The following is a 19,368-nucleotide window of genomic DNA, read 5'->3' on the forward strand; positions in this document are numbered from 1 at the left end:
TGATTTCGCATTCTCTATTGTACCTGTCCATTTATTTTATTAATTTTGGAGTTATATTAACAAGCATTGCTAATTGACAATGCCAGATGCTTTGACTTCGCCTGCTCTCGTCCCTTTTGCGATTACTGATAAGATTAGACGGAATTCTTCAGAGAAGAAAACGGTACAGCCGGCTGTTTATTGGCTAACAATACGAGCCCACTGATTGCCAATACGTTTTGTGAAACATCGGACATCAACAGCGCTTCCAATTTCCGCAATATTTGCCGTGCAAGCTGTACGTGATTCACCCTATATAGAGAACTCCCAGCTCTACAGTCCGCATCCTCCATATGTGACTTCAAAATATGAAAATTTGCTGCATACTGGCGATTTTGCACGTCAAAAATGGTTCAAATGGCTCTGAGCACTATGGGACTTTACATCTGTGGTCATCAGTCCCCTAGAACTTAGAACTACTTAAACCTAACTAACCTAAGGACATCACACACATCCATGCCCGAGGCAGGATTCGAACCTGCGACCGTAGCGGTCACGCGGTTCCAGACTAAGCGCCTTGAACCGCACGGCCACACCGGCCGGCTTTTGCACGTCAATGCCAGTATTGCCGAGCGGAAGATGTGAGCAATATAAAATTCTTTATTATGTAAAATACACTTCAAATGAACAGTGTGTACATCATAAAATAGCTGACGTTATATGCGGTCCAGTCACTTTAAAGGGACGTCCTCCTATGTTCAATGTCGGCGTGCAATAACCAGCCACAGAAGGCAGGTGGCAGCACCGGAAGTGCGGCTATATAACGCTTGTAGCGAGGGACGCACAAAACGGAGCAGTCGTTGTTGAACGATTTACGAAACGTCCAAAAGGCAGCATCATTGGTTTTCTCCCGGGTTCGATTACCGACCGGGTTGGAAATTTTCTCCGCCCGGGGAATGGATGTTTGTGTTGTCCTCATCATTTCTTCACCATTCGTAACAGTGGCTAGACTGGATTGTGTAAAATTTGGACTGTGCCAAAATTGGGACTTCGTATAGGCGCTGATGACCGCGCAGTTGAGTGCCCCACAAACTAATTATCAACAACATTCACTTTCGGGCCAAGGTTGGAAACATTACCGAAACGGCTCAGCTTGTTCGCATGCTGACTTGGTTAAAGTATACTGTGCATGGCAGAATCCAAAACCAGGGTGGAGGCAACTGTTCTGTACCAAGTGCCATAGATGACGGAGGTGAACTACATCTGCGGAGGTGTGTACGGGCGAACAGACGCGCAACCTTTGAGGAACTGACCGCCCAGATGAACCAAGGGACTACCAGCAGTGTGTCCTCAACGACCACTTACAGAACTTTTCTGCGTATGGGTCTCTGCAGCAGGCGCCTGGTTCATGTATCCGTGTTGACTGCATTTCATCTGCGACGAAGGCTGGAATTTGCTCGTCAGTGCCCCAACTGGGCGTCCACTATGCGGTGACAGGAGGCCTTCTCAGATGAATCATGTTCAACGGACAGATGCCTTCTGGCGTGTACGGCGTGAAACGTCTCAAAGCAAACACCCTGCAACAATAGTCAGAAGGGTGCAGGCCGGACGAGGAAGCTTTATGGTCTGGGGAATGGTATCGTGGCATTCCTTGAGAGATCTCATCATTCTGGAAGGCACAGTGGATCGGCACAAGTATGCATCTGTCATTGGGGACATGTAGTTTGTTTTTCCTTGCCAGGATGGGATCCACGAGCAGGACAATGCAACGTGTAACACAGCTAGCAGTGTACGTGGGCGGTTTGAGGAGTATCAGAATGAGTTTGCCGTACTCCACTGGCCACCATATGCCCGGATTCAATCCAATCGTCAATCCGTGGAATCCCCTCGATCGGGCTGTTCGCGCCATGGATCCTGTCGAGAAACTTAGCGCAGCTGACCACGGCACTATAGTCAGCATGGTTCCACATCCCTGTCGGTACCTTGCAGAACCTCACTGACTCTCTTGCTGCACGACTCGCAGTTGTCCACGCTGCAAAAGTGGTTAGCCAGGCTCTTGACAGGCGGTCACATTAAAGTGACTGGACAGTGTATCAAACAAATAAATACACTACTGGCCATTAAATTGCTACACCAAGAAGAAATGCAGATGATAAACGGGTATTCATTCGACAAATATAATATACTAGAACTGACATGTGATTACATTTTCACGCAATTTGGGTGCATAGATCCTGAGAAATCAGTACCCAGAACAACCAACTCTCGCCGTAATAAAGGCCTTTATACGCCTGGGCACTGAGTCAAACAGAGCTTGGATGACGTGTACAGGTACAGTTGCCCATGCAGCTTCAACACGATACCACAGTTCATCAAGAGCAGTGACTGGCGTATTGTCACGAGTCAGTTGTTCGGCCACCATTGACCAGACGTTTGCAGTTGGGGAGAGATCTGGAGAATGTGCTGGTCAGGGCAGCAGTCGAACATTTTCTTTATCCAGAAAGGCCCGTACAGTGCCTGCAACATGCGGTCGTGCATTATCCTACTGAAATGTTTCGCAGGGATCGAATGAAGGGTTGGGCCACGGATCGTAACACATCTGAAATGTAACGTCCACTGTTCAAAGTGCCGTCAATGCGAGCAAGAGGTGGCCGAGACGTGTAACCAGTGGCACCGCATACCGTCACGCCGGGTGATACCCCAGTATGGCGATGACGAATACATGCTTCCAATTTGCGTTCACCACGATGTTGCCAAACACGGATGCGACTATCATGATGCTGTAAACAGAACCTGGATTCATCCGAAAAAATGACGTTCTGCCATTCGTGCACCCAGGTTCGTCGTTGAGTACACCATCGCAGGCGCTCCTGTCTGTGACGCAGCGTCAAAGGTAACCGGAGCCATGGTCTCCTAGCTGATAGTCCATGCTGCTGCAAACGTCGTCGAACTGTTCGTGCAGATGGTCCCCATCTGTTGACTCAGCGATCGAGACGTGGCTGCACGATCCGTTACAGCCATGCGGATAAGATGCCTGTTATCTCGACTGCTAGTGATGAGAGGCCGTTGGAATCTAGCACGGCGTTCCGTATTACCCTACTGAACCCACCGATTGCATATTCTGCTAACAGTCATTGGATCTCGACCAACGCGAGCAGCAATGTCGCGATACGATAAATAGCAATCGCGATAGGCTACAATCCGACCTTTATCAAAGTCGGAATCGTGATGGTACACATTTCTCCTCTGTACACGAGGCATCACAACGACGTTTCACCAGGCAACGCCAGTCAACTGCTGTTTGTGTATGAGAAATCGGTTGGAAACTTTCCTCATGTCAGTACGGTGTAGGTGTCGCCGCCGGCGCCAACCTATTGTGAATGCTCTGAAAAGTTAATCATTTGGATATCACAGCATCTTCTTCCTGTCAGTAAAATTTCTCGTCTTTAGCACGTCATCTTCGTGGTGTAGCAATTTTAATGGCCAGTAGTGTAGGTAAAAGGTGAAAAAAAAAAAACATAACGCATTTTCTTCATATTAGGACAGCGGTTTCATGATCAAAGAAGAAAAACCAGGATTTGAACGTTACAAGGACTGGAACCAGTGCAATGTTCCTATGTAAGAATTATATCGACCACTGGTGGCCCTCCTTCCCTGTGCCAACCGGCACAGACAAGGCGATACAGCCAACTCCGGCAGGGTGGTCATTCAAGCGGCCATCTATACTGTGGCGGACGTGGGATTTCGTAGTGCAGTTAGGCCGTAAAAAGTAGTGAGCACTTCCGGGCTTTCGGTGGACAAGTAGGCCGTAATACTGTTAACAAATTTCAATGGGCTTAGTTTTCATAGAAACCGGAATGCATTCTGGAATACTAGGTTCTTTTCAACGACTTTCGATCTCTTACAACTCCCAAAATACTCGACTAAAAAGATTTATAACTATAATTCGTGATCACAGCCACATCCACACAGTATCACTATAACAGCGTGTAAATATGTAAATTAGCTGATGGGAAATCATGTAACGCCAAGGGTGACCCGACAGGCAGGAGATCTGGCTGTAGCTACTCTAGAGTGGACTCTTGTGCTGAAGCGCGCCTCTGCTGAGCGCATGCGCGCTGTGTCTAGCTGACCTGGTATTTTGAGAGGGGAGCGGCGGCGTCCCTAGGGATAAAGGAGGCGGGTCCTGCAGGATTCCGACACAATGGCGGGAGGGGGACTGCTGCTGTCAAGGGGGCGCAGCTGCCTGGACTGGAAACCCTCGCCCCACCTCTTGTCTGCAGTCAGGCCTGCCTACACATACACTCAGCGTTAAAGCAAGGGAGAAAGGCTCGCAATTTCATTTACAAAATGTTCTCATAGGAACGATTCTGCTTGGCGTAATGGAAAGTTTATTAGCCGCTTTGTGAGGATTTTCGGTTTCATGAGACTCCCCACGATTTCCTCTCCTGTGCCACTCTCTTCATCATACTGTTTGAGAAGCATTTCCATCCAACGTACTCAATTACTTGTATATACTCCCACCTCTGCCTCTTCCCCCCAATGTTTTTTTCACGTCGACTGCTCCCTGTAGTACCAAGGAAGATTTTCTCTGATGTCCTACGATCCTGTCTCTTCTAGCAAATTGTTCCACATAGTCCTTTCTTCGCCGATTCATCGGAAAATCTCATTTCTTATCAGCGCTCTTAATTTCCACTATCCTTCTGTAACATAACATCTCAAACGCTTCAATTCATTTTATTTTTCAGTCTTCACGCACTCCACGATTCACTTTTACCGTGCCTCATTCGTACTTTCTGACAATTTCTCTCTCGAAAATATTAAGGACCACGTTTGATGCCACTAGGCCTCTGTCGTTTAGGAATGTTCTCCCTGACTGCTAAACTGCTGCTTTTTCCTCCGTGCTTCGCCCGCCATGCATTATTTTACTTCCGCTGTACAGACACCCAACGCAACACCCATAAAAAGGGAACAATTTATAAACAGAGATATTCCATGCACACGACATGCGATATTGTGCAAGACGCACCACATAACAGAAATAAAATTTCATTGACATCAACTCCGTCTCTGAGACAGGCTGATAATCTTTCACTTTACCCTTACAGAAACGTTTGAAGACGCGGTTACTCTGCTGCTTAATGGAGGACTTGATTTAACGCCCAAAAATTAACATCTACACAAAACAAGAGTTGTCGCATGTAGTTCATGCGTTAGCTGCACTTCAGCTTTCGAGTGCAACTAAAAGTAGTTGTAGAATGAGATTTTCGTATCTTTTTGTTAAGAAGGACAATAGCAAAGTGCCATGATTTAACATTTTCCGAGACAGGTGGCGTCTCATGGCTATAAACCGAAGACAATAGGTTTGCCTTCTTCACGCATCGATACCAAAGTTTGAATGATCCTGTAAGTTTTTCGTATTACAAGAGCTGAAGACCTTTTTTCCACACTTTCTGGAACAGCGAGTGTATTACTGAGTATGACGTATGAAGCTTTTGTTACAAGCGATCAGAAAAGTTATCGATGGATACAACCACTGATGAGTCAAAATATTATCACCACTGTCAAAATGGTTCAAATGGCTCTGAGCACTATGGGGCTTAACATCTGAGGTCATCAGCCACTAGAACTTAGAACTACTTAAACCTAACTAACCTAAGGACATTACACACATCCATGCCCGAAGCGGGATTCGAACCTGCGACCGTAGCGGTTGCGCGGTTCCTGACTGAAGCGCCTAGAACCGCTCGGCCACACTGGCCGGCTCACCACTGTCCACCTCGAAGTTGAATGCCTCGGTGGTGTTGCGGGCACGTGACACAGTAAGGAAAGAATGTAAGCGGAACAGAGACGAACTGGCAGTCACAATAGCGAAGATACGGGCCCCTAATACGGAAATCCATTGATATAAACGGTTTTGGCAAAGGGCACAGTGTTGTGGCGCTGCGGCTGGAAACAATAATCTCTGAAACAGCGAAGTGGGTCGCCTTTTGGAGTACTACTGTTGTGAACACCTACGAAAAGTAGCTGAAGGATGATGAAATAATGAGTATCCCGTAAGGTATTGGACGACCACGTCTTATCACAAACCGTAGAGATCGGAGGATTGCGCACTGTGTTATCCAGGATAGGCAACCATCTGTGGCAGATCTGACGAAAGAGTGCTTCTGTAGGCACAAGTGTTACGGGGCACACCGTTCAAAGGTCATTGTTGAACATGAAGCTTCACATCACACGACCCCTACGTGTTCCTGTGTTGACGCAACGACATCGCCAGTTATGATTGCAGTGGTCACAGCATCACTGAGTTTTCACTGGGGATCGATAGGAACGTGTCGCCTGTCGAATGCATCGCTTTTCTTGTTACGCCAGGTCGATGGTTGGGTCCTTACAAGCCGCGATCCAAGCGCAGGGTTGCACGAAACATGCACCGCGCCATCGTCGGTGAGGGATGCTGTGGGGTACATTGAGTTGGGCTTCCACGGGATCCATGATGGTAATCGAAGGCATCATGACAACAGTGAACTACGTCAACATCGTTGCGGATCACATGCATCGCTTCATGCTTGATGTCTTCCCCTAAGGCGATGACATCTTCCAAGCAGGGTAACCGATTACTGTCTGTGTTGCAAGGTCAGAATCGTTCAATGGGTCCGCAGCTCGTGGTCTAGTGGTTAACGTTGCTACCTCTGGATTACAGGATCCCGTGTTCGATTCCCTGCTGGGTTGGGGATTTTCAGTGCCCGGGGACTGGGTGTTTGTGTTATCCTCATGATTCCATCATCATTCATAAAAGTGGCTAGACTGGACTGTGCACAGATTGGCAATGTGCACGGGCGTTGAAGACCGCGCAGTTGAGCGCCCCGCAAACCAATAATCATCCATCATCATCATCATCATCATTCTACGATGGTTTGCGGGGCGTTATATAGTGAACTGACCTTAATGTCTTGGCCAGCAAATGCGCCTGATCTGAACCCATTCGAACACATATCGTGCACCAGCTGCGTACCCGCAAACCACCATTCCGTAATTTCTTGACCTGTGCGTAGATATCTGTGCCACACACTTCTGGAATTCTGTCAAGGACTTGTAGAATCCACGCCTAGCAGAAACTCTGTTGTACTGTGTTTTAGAAGTGGAAGAACACGCCATTAAACATGTGGTTATAATGTTTTGGTTCATCGGTGTATCTTGTATAGGACGGCCATGAGCTCCGCAATCATGCTGCTTCTCTCTGTTAGGAATATGAATAAATAGTTTTTTTCTGAGAACCTGGGATTTTGCATAAGGGAGGGCGGCAGCTGATCTACACAGATATGTAATATGTAAGAAGCATTGCGTGATGAGTCAACATTGAAGGTTCCTAACCAGATTTGTTAGAGGCGGCCGGAAACATGTTTACCGAGGAGCTAACCCACTGCACAAGGTATAATACGGGTGGAAGAGAACGGCAGGTCTCCGTGGATCCAATACCAGGGCAGTAGCTGATGTGTAAGAGGATGGTTGGGTCGGGTAACAGTGAAAAGGTCAGTGAATCGAAGCGTGTGGCAGATTTTAGTTCTATAACCTAACCAGAATTTGATTGGAACGTCCTGAGATATCAAACAAAAGCAACGAAGTTCAGGGAGCGAGGACATTAAAAATTATAGACGTAGACTTGAATACTGTTAGCAGATTTAGATAGATGTAGGTTGCAAGAATATAGGCTTCCACGAAAACTAGCCTGCGGGCTACTGCCACTATTGCTACTAATCAAAGGAAGTAATTCAGTTAAACTATCTGCTTCTCTTAGTGTCTGAACCAAATTGTTAGACATTGCAGAATAAGGAAAAACACTAATGATAAAATCAGTAATTTTGTGGGTAAATATTTACGACCGTCAAGTGTGTGTTGAATTCCTAACGGACCAAACTGCTTAGGTCATCGGTTCCTAGATTTACACACTACTTAAACTAACACACACACGCCCATGCCCGTGGGAGGACTCGAACCTCCGGCGGGAGGGGCTATCAAGTACTTGAAGAAAAGGTAACTGCTTTAGAACCACTCCCAATCATTCACGTCAATTTGTTAACAAGTAGCACGCTAAATCGGTAATCAATAAAACTTCCTGGTAGATTAAAGCTGTGTGTCGGACCGAGACTCGAACTCGGGACCTTTGTCTAGCGCGGGCAAGTGCTCTACCTACTGAGCTACCCAAGTACGACTCACGACCCGTCATCACAGCTTCAATTCTGCCAGTACCTCGGCTCCTACATTCCAAACTTCACAGAAGCTCTTCTGCGAAACTTGCATAACTAGTACTTCTGGAAGAAAGGATATTATGGAGACATGGCTTAACGACAGCCTGGAGGATGCTTCCAGAATGATATTTTCACTCTGCAGCGGAGCGAGCTCTGATATGAAACTTTCTGGTAGATTAAAACTGTGTGCCGGGTTCTTGGGTAGCTCGGTAGAGCACTTGACGCCGAAAGGCGAAGGTTCCGAGTTCGAGCCTCGGTCCGGCACACAGTTTTAATCTGCCAGGAAGTTTCATATTAGCAAACGCTCCGCCGCAGAGTGAAAGTCTCATTCTGGTAATCCTTATTTAAAATGAACCGTGCCACAAGTAGGGAGGTGGCGAGCGGCAGCAGGTATGGCGGTACTGACCCTAAGTAGCGTTTGAAGAAAAGCATTTTGAGCCACCAGCTGTACGTGTACATTTTTATTCTCAACCGGTTTCAGTTTTAACAAACATCATCACGTAGATTAACAGTGTGGATCAAAATGCTTTTCTTAAAAAAAATTCAGACGAAGCTGCGAGTGCAGAAAATTAAAGTACTATAGTACATCAGATCAGTGGATGCTGCTTCTAGTTGCCACTTGCGATTTCCAGTACATCAGACTTCTTTTCGGATCAATGTGACGTGGCGAAGTACTTTGTCTTTCTTCATTTCGCCGGTCGCACTTTTTTAACAACTTCTGCTCAAGCATTTTCTCTGCTATTGCTCCATCGTCAGTAGGTTTTCTTTATTTAATTATTTCCCAGTTACGTTACTTGTGTGAATGTCCGCCCTGGGCAGAACTGGCGTATTTGGCGTGCAGCAGATCCGACTTTTTGCTTCACCATTGGGTATTGGTCTAAGTGTGTGACGTTGACGTCGTCTTTCGTTCCGTTGTGTTGACACATTCAGAGAACCGGTCCAGTACACTCTTATCACTTAAAGCAGCTTTGTTTCTCAGAGAATAAATTGCAGGCCACTTCTACAGCGGAGTGCTGTAAGCGTAATGCTATAGCAGCCTCGTAGATCGCACTAGTTAGCAGAGATGATGACGTTTGCACACGATTTACTAAAGTGGAGAGCTGCATGAAACAAGCCTTAGAACCGAAGACAACGATTACTACTACTACTACTACTACTACTACTACTGCTGCTGACGTTTTCCAAGAAACCTCAACAAATGTACAGCGCGATCCATATAAACCTGAACTTCTTTAGTGAGTCATAATTTCCTTCGGAAAGCTCGTGGAAACGGAAAATGTTGTTTTAATGATCTTAGTAGCTCTGGAAGAATCAGATATAGCGTACCATGTTGTCAAGTTGACTGTCGTTTCTGCGCATTACCTCCTTTGTCCTGTATGATTCCGCGCTTCTCGGCTTTTTTTCTTGTGGAGGATATCTTCAAGCCGCGCGGGATTAGCCGAGCGGTCTAACGCGCTGCAGTCATGGACTGTGCGGCTGATCACGGCGGAGGTTCGAGTCCTGCCTCGGGCATGGGTGTGTGAGTGTTTGTCCTTAGGATAATTTAGGTTAAATAGTGTGTAAGCTTAGGGACTGATGACCTTAGCAGTTAAGTCCTATAAGATTTCACACACATTTGAACATTTTTGGTATCTTTAAAAGCCGAATGTACAAGAAGAGACCATGAACAACTGCAGAATTCCGTGAGGCTATTACGCACGAAATAAGCTATGCTGGTGAGGATACACTTCACAGAACGTCGAAGAATATGGTGAAACGATTGGTTCAAATGTTATGACCCATTAAAGTAGTTGAAGTTTATTTGTATGTGTACACTCTGCTGTTCACGCAGTTTTGCAGGATGCCTTACGTACAGCGCAGTACTAAAGGTGGCGGGCGGCGATTAAATGACGTCATGATTTTTGTTGTTGTTGACAGGTGGGCGCCTACTGCTACGCCGAGCTGGGCTGCATGATCTCAAAGAGCGGCGCCGACTACGCGTACATCATGGAGACGTTCGGACCGTTTCTGGCGTTCGTGCGGCTCTGGATCGAGTGCATGATCGTGCGGCCTTGCTCGCAGGCGATCGTGGCGCTCACGTTCAGCGTGTACGTGCTCAAGCCCTTCTTCCCAGAGTGCGATCCGCCGGACGACGCTGGCCGCCTGCTCGCCGTGTGCTGCATCAGTGAGTACCCAGTCCTGCTGTACCATCTCCACTCTGGCACTCCTCCTTAAAATACAAAAGTTTTATACTGTTATGCCTTCACTCCGTCTACAGCTACAAATACACTGCTAGAGCCACCATAAGGTGCCTGGCGAAGGATGCTAGTCATTCCTTTCCCTCTTCCACTGGCAAATGGAGCAAGGGAAAAAGACTGTGTACATACTTCCGCACGAGCCGACATTTCTTTTGTCTTCAGATTCTTATGCGAGATGGATGTTGGTGGCAGAACGATCGTGCTGCAGACAGTCGCAAGTCGCGGTTCTACAGGCATACTCAGTAGAGTTTCGGGTTCGGGGAAAGAACTTCTCCCCCCCCCCCCCCTCCACCGCATCATGTATTCCCATTCGAAATCGCAGAGCATTTCCGTTACACAGGCATGTTGACCTAGCCTAGCGGTAAGATATACAGCGACACGCCTCTAAATTGCTTCCTTGTCTTCTAGTAAAACAGAGGCGATTTATGGCGTTCACCAAGTAGTGTTATAGGCCCTCCCTTTACTATTCCTTATCTATATAAACGATGTGGGAGACAATCTGAGGAGCCGTCTTAGATTGTTTTCAGATGACGCCGTCATTTACCGACTAGTAAAGTCATCAGAAGATCAAAACAAATTGTAAAAGGATTTAGAAAAGATAATGAATGGTGCGAAAAGTGGCAATTGATCCTAAATAACGAAAAGTGTGAGGTAATCGTCATGAGTGCTAAAAGAAATCCGTTAAACCCCGGTTACACGATAATTCAGTCAAGTCTAAAGGCTGCAAATTCAACTAATTACAATTACGAACAACTTAAATTGGAGGGAACACATAGAAAATGATGAGTGTACTAAAGACACTGCCTACACTACACTTTTCCGTCCTCTTTTAGAATACTGCTGCGCCGTGTGGAATCCTTACCAGGTAGGACTGACGCAGTACATCGAAAACGTTTAAAGAGTGGCAGTACGTTTTTTATTATCGCGAAATGGGGGGGGGGGGGGGGGAGAGTTTCACTGAAATGATACAAGATTTGGGATGGACGTCATTAAAACAAAAGCGTGTTACGTTGTGGGGGAATCTTCTCACAAAATTCCAATCGACAACTTCCTCCTCCGATGGCGAAATATTTTATTCACGCCGACCTACACAGGGAGAAACGGCCACCATGATCACCATGATATCAGAGCTCACACGAAAGGATACAGGAGTTCGTTTCTTCCGCGCGCTACACGAGATTGGAATAATAATGAATTGAGGAGGTGGTTCGATGACCCCTCCGCCAGGCACTTAAATGAGATTTGCAGAGTATCCATGTAGATGCACATTTAGATTCCATCCGAGCTCGTGGGAGTCCCAAAAACTCGACTGGGTCGCATATCTGTTCCGTCTGCGGTCTCTTAGAGGCCTATATGAGGTACGCCTGCATAGAACTCTTCAAATACACTGAAGTAGATTATTCGCTTTCCCTACAACAGCCATTAAGTGCTCCTGCCACTTCATGTCACCCTGCAGCGTTACACTTAGATATTTAACGGACGCAACTGTGTAAAGTAGCGCACCATTAACACTGTATTCTAAAGCTGCAGGATGGTTTTTCCCACTGATTCGCATTAAACCCATTTTTTTTCTAAATTTATAGCGCGTCGGCATTCATCACACCAAAGAGATACACTGTCCATGTCGTCCTGTATCCTCCTCAAACTTCGCGTACACTTGCAGTTTGCTGTTCATTCTATCCGTCAGGTCGTTTGTCTATACAAAGAGCAAGAGTGGACGTGTAACACTTCATTGGTGCACTCCTTACGGTATCTTTCTCTCTGACGAACATTTACCGTTGGTGACGACTTGGGGCGTTTATCACTTAAGGTTTTCGTGTCAGTCACATATCCACGCTATAGCCTCGATTTCGTTTTACATAAATAAAAAGCTTTCCACAGATAATACAATTGTTTTACTTCGTCTAACATTTTTCTTCGCTAAAGGTGGAAGATAGCCAAGCGAAGAAATCCTAAAATTAGCAGTAATGTGATTCCTGCATATTGGTTTTCATAGTCTATGGTTCAGCAGAAGTAGATTCTTGCACTCTCCACATCAATGGAAAACGCATCCCTGTGCTGGGAAGCACCCATAAGTACTTTGTCGTAGATTCTGCAGATGCTTTGAAAGCCGCTTAGTAAGTAGTATGTGAAAGAGTTGTATCTACGCAGGTACAGTTACTGTACCTTCTGAAGTCTGGAAATGAAAGGCGGTTGCCGTTTGAGAAACATCACCGCTATAGTTGTACGTTCTTCATTGCTGCTTCTTCCACTTCTAAGTTACCGTGCCACACTCATAAATGTTAACTGCCACGTTTCGATCTTTGCAATCCAAGAGTTAATACTTCTTCCAGCCATCGTACAACATCGCCAAATACTGATCTTTCGTGAACTGAAAAAAAAACTGATTGTTTTTAAAATAAAAAGCGGTGAACTGAAAAAAACTGATTGTTTTTAAAATAAAAAGCGGTAATATGTCAGCCATGCCTCTCCATAAGTAAAATGTCGTCTTTCCGGAACCTCACCCTCTCTCTCTCTCTCTCTCTCTCTCTCTCTCTCTCTCTCTCTCTCCCCTTCCCCTCTCCCTCTGGTATTGACGGCGTCCTTTGGCAGACTCCTCGTGCGTCTGCCCCCGTCTGGAGGGCGCATCGCCAGACAAAAGGGTCGCGCGTTACCAGACTAACTACTGTCTGAGTGTCTGGTGCCAGGGCGTTTGTACTAGGTCACTGCCGCAGAATGCAGCTGCCTGTGCAACGGAGATGCCCGACATTACTGAAATACTTACTTTGCTTTCTACCTACTAAAATGCTCTACAAATACCTACTTTAAAGGAACTGAGAACTACGTAAAAAACAAGGCAGTCTTTATTACCTTTTATTCACCGTACCGTAACAAATCTCTACTTCCACGAGGAGGACATTGTGCAGAAAATATGATCTGGTTTGGGTACATTGCAAACAGCAGCTATAGTCCCGTAAGTTTTGACTTTGCCTGATGTAAAATGAGGACAATGAATATATGAAGATATTTGCGTCGGATCTAGCAATAAATCAAATAACGATCGAAATGTGACTGTTTACCGGTGCTTTAGTAACATAGTGACAGAATCAGAAAAACAATATTTCAGATTAGGCGTATTTGTATTGTTGCTGACAAGACAGTAAGGTAACCAAAATTAAAGCTAATTTTTTGTGTATGTGTCAACCAGCCTAGAGTACAGTTCAGTTGCCTCATCTTTATTGCCATCTCCTCAGTGGGAGGGGTGGTATAAGCAGGTCGAAGGGGAGCTCGTTGTCAGCCTGACCAGCCGCCGCCCTCGTCTGGGGAGTCGTTTTACGCCGGCCGCTGGGGATGGCCTCAAATTCATTATGGGCTGCCGGGGCGCGCTGGCATCTGCGGAATTCTGCGAGCCTCTGCTGGCGATCAGGTCACCACGCCCTGGAGTCTTCAGAGCTGGCACACAGGCAGCCACGTGGCGAGGTCACGTTCTAGACCGAAAGCAGCCGCGAATTGGGAAACCTAGTCGTAAGTCGAGCACCGTGTTCTCCAACTCTGTATTCTAAAAGGGTTTGCTATGGCTTACCGGACAAATTGCGTAGTAATAAATTACCGAATCATCGTCCAACATTTTAATCCTAACGAAACATGACTTATAATGTACCAAGTTGCTTTTCATCGAATTTCGTGTTCAGGTTCCAGCCCGTATCTCCTCCTATTGCTGCTTACTGGAAACTTCCACGGTCAGCGGAAGTCTAATGTCCTTTTTCTATGCTCAGCCACTATTCTTCACCTCGTCGATATACGTGAAAGCGAGGCGACACACCACAGTTTGTTATTGCATTCATTATTTGTTGATAATGTCCGCTTTTTTCACTAATTTGAGTCTGTATTGGGGGTTAAACAAACGTTTTTTTAAAGTCTCTTTCATTAATGAGTTTAGATTCTAATTATTACTATCGTCTAGCTGCGTTGTTTAGCAGTTGCTACCAAAGATGCTCATTAACACCTACTAGGCACCCGATTTGCGTTTCGAAATGAATTGATATCCTTGATCAGCGCAGTACATGTTCACGGAATTAATTCCTTCAAAAGACACACGGTTCATTTGACACAGCACGATGTTTTGTCCGAAAAGATGTTTCCCTTCAATATTAATGAGGAATAAACTATTATTATTATTATTATTATTATTATTATTATTATTATTATTATTATCATCATCCAGAGATAATCCAATACACGTTCACTTCTCGTGATACATTGTTCGAACACGTAGGACACTACAGCTTTTCCTTAACTCGGTTTTTATTAACACAGTTTCTTTGATATGATTCACTACTATGAATGATCACATTTTAGCTGGACAATAAATAGGGTCAATAATCGCAACTAAAGTTGACTTGTGATGTCTGAGAAGTATCTTCGCCAACAACTGAAGTTCTTAAACTGGAATTAATGATATCGATTTTTAACTGATTGAGATGTTCGCTGGATGTCATTTATCTCAGTTCAGTCAGTTCTCATACTTTTGACAATAAATTAAACGAACAAAAATTTACCTTTAACTAGCCCGGCTTCCACTGAATTTCACTATTTCACACAGTGGCGCATGAACTTAGGAGACACGAATACTCGCGACACTAAAATCTCGAACACAAACACTCCCAAGCGCTAAGTACGTTAACAATACGTTCGGTGGGTTTATATAATAGATGTGAAACAAGAGGGACTTTCGTTAGAAACTTTTTGAATAAAGCCTGTTGCTACTTTGCCTATATAATAACACACTATTCCATTGGCTCTTATTAGTCTTTTATTTAATTTTCTCTACTATAAAACGGGAATTGATGGTTTCATATGAAATGTGGAAATTTTTATGGCCAGTTCAAAAAAAATTTAGTTTCAAAAAAGATGAGATGTGTAACGAAGGGTTACAAGCCCTGCATGTTAGCAAAAAAATGGTTCAAATGGCTCTGAGCATATGGGACTTAACTTCTGAGGTCATCAGTCCCCTAGAACTTAGAACTGCTTAAACCTACCTAAACTAAGGACATCACACACATCCCTCCCCGAGGCAGGATTCGAACCTGCGACCGTAGCAGTCGCGCGGTTCCAGACTGTAGCGCCTAGAACCGCTCGGCCACTCCGGCCGGCTGCATGTTAGCACCCGCTTCCCCAAAATGAAAAATCGCAACTTAAGTTTTCTGAACATTAGCTTAGATTTCGCACGTTTTCTAAGGCCACGGTGGAACTATTCTCGTTTATGGATTTCAGAGCTGACATTGTTCCTATAGTTTACTTGTGATTCAATACTAAACTAATTTTTTTTTTTGCTTAGAGACATAAATTTGATTTCCCTTTAATATATCTATAGGTTCACCTTTCTAGCACCTCTCTGAAGGCTAGTAAAGGAACAGGAGAGGAAATCGTGGCGAGCCGTATCAAACCTGTCAGACGACTGAAGACTCAAAAAAAGGAAAAAAAGAAGCTTCTTCCATTACTCTTGGCATTATTTCAAGGAAAGAAAAGGCAACAATAGCTCAAAAAATAGCAATGAGTGTAGCAACCGAAGTTACATATTATGAGATACTCCTTTAATATTTCTGCTAGAATGGCTACCGCAGTTTGTGATCTCGAACGACCCTAAAAGTAAAAGTCGATGCACGGTTTCCGTCGTGTACTATACGCGATACATTCGCATGACTTCATGTAGAAAGAGGGTCTAGCCCACTTGCCCAGAGTAGCCGACTGAGACAGATGGTTCAAATGGTTCTGAGAATTAGAACTTAGAACTACTTAAACCTAACTAACCTAAGTGCACATGCATCCATGCCCGAGGCAGGATTAGAACCTGTGACCATAGCAGTTCGACTGAGACAAGAAAATTGTTCGTGTAAAAGGGACTTAAAGGAGCCCTCGCACGGGATGAGAAAGTGTTTGTGAACGAGGAGGTGGTCGAATTTTGTGACATTACAACGTCGAGTTTCACGTTCCACAACACACCATAGCGTGAAAGACTGAATGAGAGCCAACCGCTGTGGCCAAGCGGTTCTAGCCTCTTCAGTCCGGAGCCGTGCTGCAGCTACGGTCGCAGCTTCGAATCCTGCCTCGGTCATAGATGTGTGTGATGTCCTTAGATTAGTTAGGTTTAAGTAGTTCTAAGTCTAGGGGACTGATGACCTCAGATGTTAAGTCCCATAGTGCTCAGAGCCATTTGAATCATTTGAACTGAATAAGAAAAGTCAGATTTTTGTTTAGTAGAGAGGCATGTGGCCAATAAAAGATGAGAGATCGCATTCTATGTCGCAAGCAGAACTTGAGAGATAGCAAATGGGATTTCGCAGTTTCCAGTTGAACCTCTTGTTTGATGGGTTTTAGAACTTGCGAATAAATGCTGTTTCAAACCACCAGTACATTGTGGTTCTTTTTAAATCGTTGTTTTTGGTACGATTTGTTATAATTATACATATACATCTACATTCACATGATTACTCTACAATTCACAATTAGGTTGACGACAGAAGATTTGTCGAACCACCTTAAAGCTACTTCTCTACCGCTCCACTCTAGATCAGCGCGAGGAAAGAACAAACACTTAAATATTTCCGTGCGAGCTCTGATTTTTCTTTTTTGTTGTGATTATAATTTCTCCCTACGTAGAGGGAAGTCACCAAAATACACTCCTGGAAATTGAAATAAGAACACCGTGAATTCATTGTCCTAGGAAGGGGAAACTTTATTGACACATTCCTGGGGTCAGATACATCACATGATCACACTGACAGAACCACAGGCACATAGACACAGGCAACAGAGCATGCAAAATGTCGGCACTAGTACAGTGTATATCCACCTTTCGCAGCAATGCAGGCTGCTATTCTCCCATGGAGACGATCGTAGAGATGCTGGATGTAGTCCTGTGGAACGGCTGGCCATGCCATTTCCACCTGGCGCCTCAGTTGGACCAGCGTTCGTGCTGGACGTGCAGACCGCGTGAGACGACGCTTCATCCAGTCCCAAACATGCTCAATGGGGGACAGATCCGGAGATCTTGCTGGCCAGGGTAGTTGACTTACACCTCCTAGAGCACGTTGGGTGGCACGGGATACATGCGGACGTGCATTGTCCTGTTGGAACAGCAAGTTCCCTTGCCGGTCTAGGAATGGTAGAACGATGGGTTCAATGACGGTTTGGATGTACCGTGCACTATTCAGTGTCCCCTCGACGATCACCAGTGGTGTACGGCCAGTGTAGGAGATCGCTCCCCACACCATGATGCCGGGTGTTGGCCCTGTGTGCCTCGGTCGTATGCAGTCCTGATTGTGGCGCTCACCTGCACGGCGCCAAACACGCATACGACCATCATTGGCACCAAGGCAGAAGCGACTCTCATCGCTGAAGACGACACGTCTCCATTCGTCCCTCCATTCACGCCTGTCGCGACACCACTGGAGGCGGGCTGCACGATGTTGGGGCGTGAGCGGAAGACGGCGTAACGGTGTGCGGGACCGTAGCCCAGCTTCATGGAGACGGTTGCGAATGGTCCTCGCCGATACCCCAGGAGCAACAGTGTCCCTAATTTGCTGGGAAGTGGCGGTGCGGTCCCCTACGGCACTGCGTAGGATCCTACGGTCTTGGCGTGCATCCGTGCGTCGCTGCGGTCCGGTCCCAGGTCGACGGGCACGTGCACCTTCCGCCGACCACTGGCGACAACATCGATGTACTGTGGAGACCTCACGCACCACGTGTTGAGCAATTCGGCGGTACGTCCACCCGGCCTCCCGCATGCTCACTATACGCCCTCGCTCAAAGTCCGTCAACTGCACATACGGTTCACGTCCACGCTGTCGCGGCATGCTACCAGTGTTAAAGACTGCGATGGAGCTCCGTATGCCACGGCAAACTGCCTGACACTGACGGCGGCGGTGCACAAATGCTGCGCAGCTAGCGCCATTCGACGGCCAACACCGTGGTTCCTGGTGTGTCCGCTGTGCCGTGCGTGTGATCATTGCTTGTACAGCCCTCTCGCAGTGTCCGGAGCAAGTATGGTGGGTCTGACACACCGGTGTCAATGTGTTCTTTTTTCCATTTCCAGGAGTGTATTTTCACACTCTGAGGAGAAAATTGGTGATTGAAATTTCATGAGAAGTTCCTGCTGCATTTGTTTTAATCAATGCCAGCCTAATTCGTGTATTATATCCGTAGCACTCTTTGCCCTATTTCGTGATAATCCAAAACGAGCTGCCCTTCTTTGAACTTTTTCGATGTTCTCCGTCAACCTTATCTGATGCGGATCCCACAACGCGCAGCAATACTGAAGAAGCTAGCGGACAAGCGTCGTGTAAACAGTCTCTATTCCAAAGTATTTAGCTGAGTTTACAGCCTACAGATTCGTGTGATTTATCGTGTAACCCAATTGTAACTGATTTCTTTTAATACTCTTGTGGATGACTTTACACTTTTCATTATTTAGGGTCAATTGGCACATCAGTTTGCAATTTGTTTTGATCATCTGTTGATTTTTAGAAGACGGTAAATGACAGTATAATCTGCAAATAATCTGAGGGCTGCTCAGTTTGCCTCCTACGTCGTTTGTGTAGATCAGGAATAGCAGAAGGCATAAAACACTTCATCTGGGTACGTCGGATATTACTTTATTTTATTCGATGACTATCTGTATATTATAACGAACTGTGACCTTTCTGAGAGGAAATTACTAGTCAGTCACACAACTGAGATGATACTCCATAGACACGCAATTTGTAAGGAACGGTGTCAAAATCCTTCTGAAAATTTAAAAATACGGAATTCAAAATGGTTCAAATGGCTCTGAGCACTAAGGGACTTCTGTGGTCATCAGTCCCCTAGAACTTAGAACTACTTAAACCTAACTAACCTAAGGATATCACACACATCCATGCCCGAGG

General features: G+C 45.7%; 1 protein-coding gene across 1 annotated transcript in view; it reads left to right on the plus strand.

The window, feature by feature from the left end:
• LOC124789980 (large neutral amino acids transporter small subunit 1) overlaps positions 1-19,368 on the plus strand; it is a 361,571-nt gene that overhangs the window by 112,641 nt on the left and 229,562 nt on the right. The window contains exon 2 of the mRNA XM_047257523.1: positions 10,143-10,389. Coding sequence (XP_047113479.1) covers positions 10,143-10,389 — 247 coding nt within the window. The remainder of the gene's footprint in view (positions 1-10,142; positions 10,390-19,368) is intronic.

This window comes from Schistocerca piceifrons, chromosome 3 (assembly GCF_021461385.2).
Source record: "Schistocerca piceifrons isolate TAMUIC-IGC-003096 chromosome 3, iqSchPice1.1, whole genome shotgun sequence".
Classification (NCBI taxonomy): domain Eukaryota; kingdom Metazoa; phylum Arthropoda; class Insecta; order Orthoptera; family Acrididae; genus Schistocerca; species Schistocerca piceifrons.